The 8,546-nt window shown below is 42.3% G+C and overlaps 1 protein-coding gene across 3 annotated transcripts in view; it reads right to left on the bottom strand.

Moving 5' to 3' along the window:
• Positions 1 to 890: 890 nt before the first annotated feature.
• The window catches only part of LOC125714871 (uncharacterized), a 32,044-nt gene continuing 24,388 nt past the window's right edge, over positions 891 to 8,546 (bottom strand). The window contains exon 3 of one of the 3 annotated variants that reach the window (XM_048985912.1): positions 891 to 5,773. In XM_048985912.1, the coding sequence (XP_048841869.1) occupies positions 2,345 to 5,773 (3,429 nt within the window). In that variant the 3' untranslated portion in view covers positions 891 to 2,344. Of the gene's footprint in view, positions 7,066 to 8,546 lie in introns of all 3 variants that reach the window. The other 2 variants (XM_048985913.1, XM_048985911.1) reach the window with 2 other exon arrangements.

The following is an 8,546-nucleotide window of genomic DNA, read 5'->3' as shown; positions in this document are numbered from 1 at the left end:
GTCACCGAAGGTGAGCTTCTCTTCCGCAAAGAGTACTCTCGACTAGACTTCCACATGTCTCTGGTGAAGAGGGCATCTGAGTGATAATTGGCCATCAATGACTCGTTCCCTGAGATACTGGGACAGCACTTGGACATCTGGAATTGTAAAACAACTTCCAGGGCAAAGGAAAGGTAAGAAGGGATGATGATGCAAATAAGGGTTTTGGTTGTGTCCCATTTACCTCGGAGGTCGGAAGTTGGGGCTGGTAATGATGTCACACCCAAGTTAACCGCATTCCAGTTCAACGAGTCCTGCAGCCTGATTCAAACAGCTTAGCTGGAGTTAAGGTACCCCAATTTAAAAGCCTTTTATCTTCATTCAGTTACATTTTAGTACCCCCCTCCCCTCCTGATATTGCACCCATGCCAAACATCTTGATCCACAAGAAACACTGTATTTTCAATGATAGATTATATTTCATACCGCAAAAATCCATGACAATTTTTTTGTCCTAAAATAAAATTACTGCAATGGAAACTGAATAAAGTTAAATGAAAATGAGTCCATGGAATGACAATTAAAATGATGAAATCCTAATGAAACCATTGATGACACTAAATAAAACTAAACAGAGATTCAGACTGAATACAAACATGATTAAAAAAAAAACTAATTTTAAAATGCAAAACTATTATAACCTTAGTTGGGCGTGGCTAGACCCCTTTTACTGGGACACATGTCCCAGTATTGATCTGCTCTACCACAGCAAACTCACATGTTCAAGTTTTAACAAGTTCCTTTATTTGGCTGTGGATTAATTTACATTGATAATGTGGAAGAATTAGAAATCTTCCATTTTGTTTGCCTTTTCTGAACACAATCTGACAGACAAAGAAAATACCTGACACTTCTCTCAGAAGATAAGATTTCTTTTATTTGCAGAGAATCCCCCCACCCCAAAAGTGAACCCATAAACAAAGTCAATGGATCTTGAAAATGCAACTTGTATACCTTAAAAATATAGGGCCAGAGACACCCCCGTCCATTCTATAGATGGGTTTGTTCATGTCTGCATCTCATGGTGCCTTCGTGATCTCCTCATGTCCTGCACCCTCCAGTCATCTCGACGCCTTGAGATCCTGCACCCCATCTGCTTAGCATGCCACCCGTGTAACTACTCTAATGTCTCCAGTCACCAAAGGCACTAAGACTCAACATTACTGACGCATGAATCATTAACACATAATTAATACAATCAGCCTTAAACACATTCATTACAATCATATTCCAGAATCGTCATTTTCCTGAATGGAATATAATCAGCTAAAATATATGCATTTAAATAGTCTATAGGGTTATAAAGCACTTTCTTTAGTTCTTCCGGCAGCTCAGCTTGTCCAGATGTTTTCTTCTCATCTGATAAGGTCACATGCAAACACCTTCTGAACCCGCATCTGAACCCACACAGCACAAGGACAGTATATTCAGACATTGATCTTCTTGCCGAAGGCCTAAATCGCAAGTAAATCCCACTGAGCCCCCACCCAGGCGACCCCACAACTAGTTCCCTCAGAAATTCTTTCACAATAATAACAAGAATAGAATGAATTATCTGTTTCCTAATTCACACAAAATATAAGATGAGGCAGACCCCTTGTGGTCAGCGTCTGTCCGCTGTGTATCTGTACATTCTCTGTGCACGGCAGTGCGCATATCGCAGCACATATTCAGCAATCCATGCAGCAGCAGTAGTAGCGGGGAAAGTAAGGCAAGTTTATATAGCCAGTCATATGGCTCACTTTATATATGCAGCAGGAATATATATATATTAAAAAAATGTGTGATTTGAGTAGTCTCCAGCAGGTGGAGCGCTCCTGCTTGGCAAGGAAAGCGTGGGGCTCTTCAAAACTGGCCCTTGATTCCAAACCCAGACCTTGTTTGCAGTTCTCCCAAGTAATTACTTTAATGATCACTGATTCTAATTGGCCAGAGAGGTTTCACACCTGGCTCACAGGTAAAGGAAGTCTTGGAAAATTAGCAGTATTTGGCCCATGAGGAACGTGACTTAAACAGCCCTGCTGTAGATGAAGTGACTCAAGTTTGACATCATAAACTTGGGTGCCTGAAAAAAATGTACAGAAACAGCCAAAAAGCTCAGCATGATCTCAGAATAGAGAATACAAGTTATGTTGTCATTTTGTAGGCAAGTTGCATGTTTGAACATCTGATTCCTTCTCAAATTCCTTGAGCTGAAACAGTTTGGAGCTCTTGCTTTACTTCCTTTACCACTCACCACTTTATTAACTATTTTCAAAATCATAAACACTCCTTTATTTACATTAAATGCCATGCTACCTTTGCATTATAGGAGACTGGAGACTTTGCTCCTGTGTGGATCGTTTTGATTTTTGTAGCCCTCGTTGTTGATCCATGAACTAAGGGTGTTGAAATCGGCATTCGTCATGACGCCCTTGCCTTTAAGCTGGTTGTGCCATGTCTGCAGCAACTGTTCAGATTGTTCCTTAAACTTGTTTTCATAAGTGGCTTTAATTTCTGGGCAGTTTTGGAAGTCGTTGAAGTTCTTAGCACTATTTAAATCGGATCGGACCATCCCGCCAAGGATGGTCAGTTTGAAGGTGTCCACAACATTATCGTTGCTTATGGCAGCAGCTAACTCTGTCCTAAAGTATTTTGACTTTGTACTGGGAAACTCACGATGTATTTCTCGTGGCACACAAACAACCGGAAGTTGAAGGCCATGATATTTTTTCACATCAGGAATCAGACGGGTATTCAGTGGAGATGAGGCTGTTGCCACTTCAAGCATAGCTTCAGCTAATTTGCTATTCTGGTTCAAATTTCTAGCTTTCAAAATACTACTCACTGGTGGTTGATGGTCTGCATTGATGTATTGTCCAATACCTGGATTTTCAATTGCATATTTTTTCCAATCCTTGTATAATACTATTTTTCCAACCTCATTCTCAAGCATTACTTCTTTAAATTTTCTTTTTGGTGCAGCTCCCTCTGCCATGTACCAATCCCCTCCTCTGATTGCTTCAGTCCACTCTTTACGCTTGATGAATGGCTCCCATTGGTCCGGGTGACTCAGGAGAGTGTTGGCCTCCATAGATCGGAGGCGGTCTGCTTCTAAAGCGATCTCTTTATCACTGGCCAATGGCTTCATGCCTCGTGCTAAAGCATGAAACAGGCAGCTCTTGCCCTCGCTGGTTACACTCACTGTCTGATTATTGACGCGCACATCGTAATGACCATCCGGAAACTGGGCACTCTTTGGTCTGTAGATCAGTGTCACAGTTTGAGTGGCAGGTTTAGTACTTGGGTTCAGCTCCTGCATTTTGGTAAGCTTGCCATGGCTGTCTGGTGTTAGGATGACAACTTTAGTGCCGGTGGTTTCAGACAGGACTCTGATGTCGAGAAGGGTACCTGCCGTTGTGGGGTTCCTGATATTTTCAGCGTGTGACTGTGAGCGTTCACCTGACTCCCCTGCAAGCTTGTGTTTCGAATTCGGGTTTCCTGGCATATATGCAATGTATCTGTTGTTTTGTCCAGCTCTGAGTTTTTCCTCTGTTCTATCAGTCTTTAAGCCTGTTCTTACATAATGGCCAACGATGCCATTTACTTCGCCTTGCACAAGAGAAACAAGGTGACTGGAGAACTTCTGGTGGAACACTTCTACTAAAGCGTCGGCTAATAATTCACTGATGGCGTCGCCTAAATCCTCTTTGAATTCTTTCAGCATTTCAGCTTCTGAAGCAGACAGCTCATTTGGCTTCACTTTCTCTGAAGAACCTTTTTCTTTGTTAAATTTGTTCAGCTCTTCCTGAAGGTTTGAGAGAAACTTTTTTGAGAGTTTGACCACTGTACTGATGGCATCTGCTGCCAGTGACACCATGTGGACAGTCTGGATGGCTATCAGAATTCCACGGGTTTTGCCTGAGGTCTCTGATTTAGCTCTATCAATCACTGTAGAGATGGATGAGTTTAGCTTATTCTGCCAGCTGAGGTCTGCATAGAATGGCTGTAATGCAGTTTTGCTTAACTCTTTAAAGATGTTCAGAAGTTTGCTCTTTCTGTTCTCGTCCTGCAGGAGATCAGAAAATTGTTCTTTACCCTGAAGGTGTGAGAGTATAAGAGAGTCTACCAATGCAGACAAGGGCTCTTTGTCCATGCTGGATTTCACACTATCAGCAATTCCGTTTTTCACGTCATTTTTAATGCCATCTAATATTTGTGTAAGTAATGCCTCTTCTGCCTTTGAAAATCCATAGATAATGATTTCTTCTACAATTCGTTTTTTAGTGTGCATCATTGCATTCTTCATATTTGTCTTCGCAGCGACACTAAGGCCATCTTTAGCCTCTCTGGAGAGAAACTGTGGCATCGACTTCAGTTCTTTGCCAAATCTATTAATCAACAGTTTAGAAGCTTTGAAGCCCTTTGCAATCAGCTTTCCAATTCCAAACCCAATGAGTGATACACCAATAGAAATGGCTTTTTCTATAGCCCATGATTTCCAACTGAATTCTCCTGTCACCATGGACTCGATGCCATAGATGCAGTCTGATATTCCTTCGGTGATCAACCCCATGCCGACCTGAGCTAATGTTCCACATGTAAATGCAGTGAGCAGTGCCCCTCCAATAATCTGCAGAACTCCAAGACAGAACACCAGTAAAGCCTCCCATGGAAAACGAGGTTCTTCTTCCACAGAAAATATATATTCCAGACCTTGACTGTACAGGTTATCGGCCTCCACTTGGAGATCTTCATCATCACTCGACACCAGGGAGAACATGGGTGCTTTATTGGCTTTGGCGTCCCTCCCTCTTCCTTTTATCTCATCCAGCTTGTTGATAGCCTCACTAATGTTTTTATCAAAACAACCAAACATGCTGCACTTATTTCTTAACTGCTTTTCAAGGCTGGATGAGTTGTTCTCGACTGAGGCAGCAGAGGACATTTTTACAAACTGCAGGCAGACCATGCTTTCCACACCAATGTACTTCAGAGACTCCTGTGCTTTCACGAGATCATCTCTGGCCTTAGTGAGATAATCTCCCTTCTTCTGCTTTATAGTGCAATAAGCATGACTGTAAAAGGCTATGGCTGCCCAACTTTCATCTTGCTTCATAGCTTTTTCAAATAGCTTGTTGCTGATATCCCATTTTTTTTTATCCAGTGCGACATTCCCAAACTTGATATAGTGGTAAATGCTAGAACACGGTGAAGTCTGGCTTTGAGACTGACTTTTCGCCTCAGACAAATCAGCCTTCAGGCTGTTTTCCAGTTCACTCCTTTTCAGCTGGTCAATTTCTTCTGATTTAGTTTGTAACCAAATCCCCCAGAACTCATTCATGATGGCGACCACAGCTTTTTTTTCACCTGGATCTGTGATGCTGTGAATATCCTGAAGGGTTTTGCAATACTCTGAAAACAGGTCCTCCCGCAGTTTCATCTCTGTGACATCATTCATGATGACATTTAGCCTTTCTGCTGCAAGTCTGTCCCTTGTCTTCTTTGCCTCCTCCAGAGAAGACACTCTCCTGAAGGACTCCTGCAGATGGTCAGTGGTCATGATAACCTGAGCAGATCCAGGTTTACCTTTGCGTGCACTTCGGCCAAATGCCTGGAGTTCCACTCTTGAGTTCTCAGAAAGGAAAGAGAGGATCACAAATAATCCGCCACTATTGTTCACCTGTTGGGAGACTTTTATGTCTGTTCCACGACCAGCAAGGTTTGTGGCAACAATGACATCACCAGGTTCCAGGTCCTTGTCCATTTTGCTCAAGCTGTCTTTGTCACTGCGGCAGTAGAGAATGATCTCACCTGGGATGATGCTCTTCAGCTCTTCATAGATCTCTTTGGCTCTGTTGATAGTTTCACAGATCACCAGGGCTGCTCTTCCACCTCTGTATGAATTTGGGCTAATCTGAGCCATGACCTCCTGTTTTATCACAGATTTCCACTCTTCAGCTGAAGTCTTCACAGTACCTTTGACCTCAAATAATTTCTTCCGGTTGTAAGTCGGCATTTTGCAGGCTGAGAAATCTGGATATAGGTCCTGCAAAAACAGCATGTCTGTTTCACTCCCGAGTGTCCCTGTCGTTCCATATATTTTCCCATGGTATTTTTCAAAAAGGGAAATGTTAGAAATGTAGTTTGTCACTGTTGAAATCGTGCTGAGTTTGATTTGGTGTTTAATTTCAACAAACTGCTGTAGACCATCTCCCCATTTCTTATTCAGTTCTACAATACCGGTGGATCTGAAATCCACTGGACAGACACTGTCGTTTTCTACAACATATTCTCGTCCTTCCCTCAGTCTCGTTGCTATAAAGGCATTCTGAACCCACACTGACACTTTCTTCTCTATCAGATTTTTCAGGAATCTAGGGACGTTGATTTTGCCTTTATTGTCTTCAGTGTCGTCATATGGGCTGTACTGAATCTTCTCCGAGATCAATTGTGCAATGGGCTCAATTAGAACGTCTTCAGAATCATAGAGTGAACAACACAAGCCATCCTCCAAAACAAGAAATATGAGGTTTGGAACATCCTGGCTGTTGTATGTGCTGGACTTTCTAAGACAGAGCAATCCATTGTCATCTAAAGTGTACACAGTAAAATCATAGGGGACATAGTGCTCAAGGTTTTGGAAAAAATCTACCACTGCATCCTGACTCACAGTTTTCAGTTTGCTGAGAAGTTCGTCTTTTTCACTATTGTAGATATCCTCTGTAAATCCTTTTGGCACTACCTCTGATTCTTCAGCAATATGTAAAATATCCATAGGGTCATTAATTTCAGTTCCGTCTGTGTGAAATGAGTCAAATATGGCTGTGAAGAATGAAGCAGGGGGACCCTGTATGAAAGTACGGTGTCCCGTTGACAGGAAGCCATACTGGCTGACATGGGCCCAGATTATGGCCAGAACAGTGTTGAGGTGCTGCATGGAGACCATGGGACTGGACAGGTAGGTCAGCTGCACTCCCTGATCCAGCAGCAGTGAATCCACTTCATCGATTATGATGCACTGATAGCTGCGATTCGGCCTCACATCTTTCATTTCAAATATCTTTTTCAATATTTTTCTATCTTTATCTTCAGTTTTATTTGTGTTTGTGTCAGCTGTGACGCCAAAGTGTGAGTAGAAGTTGGTCCATTCTTTTGCATCTCTTTGACATAACACAGAAGAGCTGGACACCACATCTACTTTTTCACCCCTAAGTGCACGCAGCACTGCAAACATTGCTATGACACAAGACTTCCCTTCTCCAGTTCCCATCTCCAGGAGCTTTCCAGTGTCAGACAAGGCCAAGAGGCACCAGCTTATCATTTGAGTGGTTCTGGGCCACCACTTCCCTTTAACATTGCACAGGCGTACAGCATTGCATAAGACTGCCAGAATCTCTTGAAGGTCTTCCGTGTCTGTGCTATGACTCAAACTCCTAGCTTTCTGCACATCTCTATGGTTTTCAATCTCACCAGATTCAATCAGGTCTTTAACAGTCTTCACTATAGAGTATGATTTCTCAAGTGTTTGTTCATCAATGTTTTTCATTTGCCGTATTTCATCAAAAAGACTGTCAAGGTTTTTTTCCTTCTCATTTCTGAAGCTCTTATCTAAATGCTGGATCAGATTCTCAGTTTCAGGTGAGTTACAAAGCACAAGGAGGGACTGGTTCTTCTCATCTGTCCACTCAGAAGACACCTGATATGTTTCCATCAGATGTAAAATCTTCATGATAGATTTACAGTCTTCATCGTGGTAGTGGTCAGTTAATGCTACAAGAAGGCTTAAGGCTTGTACTGGTGACCAAAGTTGTTGTTCTACAAGATTTGACACCATCTGGAAGAGTTCTTTGGTTTGTTCGTTTGAGGCTTGGATTTGCTCTGCACAGGTAAATAAACTCTTGAAACACAATTTGCCTACCTGCAATGCTGTGTTACTTTCTCTTTCTACAGTAAATACGGTAAGAAGATTCTCAAGAATGGTTAGTATATAGGCCTCGTTAGAAGGCAGTTCCTTTCCTGTAAGTTTTTGTGAGATGGTTATGATTTTCTTGTCAGCATCTGTGCAATTTAGACTCATGTGGAGCACCTGAAAAAGAGCCTTAATAAATCTGTGTCTCAGTTCCATATCTTCACTGTGAAAATGATCAATGAGGCTTTGCAGGGTCTCTGCAGCAAACACTAGGGCATCATTTTCCTTGAGCTTTGAAAGTTCCAGATTATGTGAAGCAGCAAGACTTCTTTCTTCAATGATAAATCCTCGGCTAAGGTGAGGCTTCCCAGTTACCATCACCTCTGCACCATACTGAAAGTAATCAGAGACAAAGTCATCCATGGTACCGTACACAATGTCTGCTTCATAGACATCCCACTGTGATGCGTCCATTTTCTTTTTGTTTGTGACAAGAGAAATTCCAAGGTGCTTGAAGAAGTCAGACCACTCCTTGGTTTGCTCGTGTGAGTGAACTTCAGAGCTTAGCACAATGTCCAGCTTGTTTCCCATGCAGACCTGGGTGGCTGCAAACATG

The sequence above is a fragment of the Brienomyrus brachyistius genome, chromosome 19 (assembly GCF_023856365.1).
Source record: "Brienomyrus brachyistius isolate T26 chromosome 19, BBRACH_0.4, whole genome shotgun sequence".
Classification (NCBI taxonomy): domain Eukaryota; kingdom Metazoa; phylum Chordata; class Actinopteri; order Osteoglossiformes; family Mormyridae; genus Brienomyrus; species Brienomyrus brachyistius.
The sequence above is the reverse complement of the archived record's forward strand: the minus strand, read 5'-3'. Positions and strand labels throughout refer to the sequence as shown.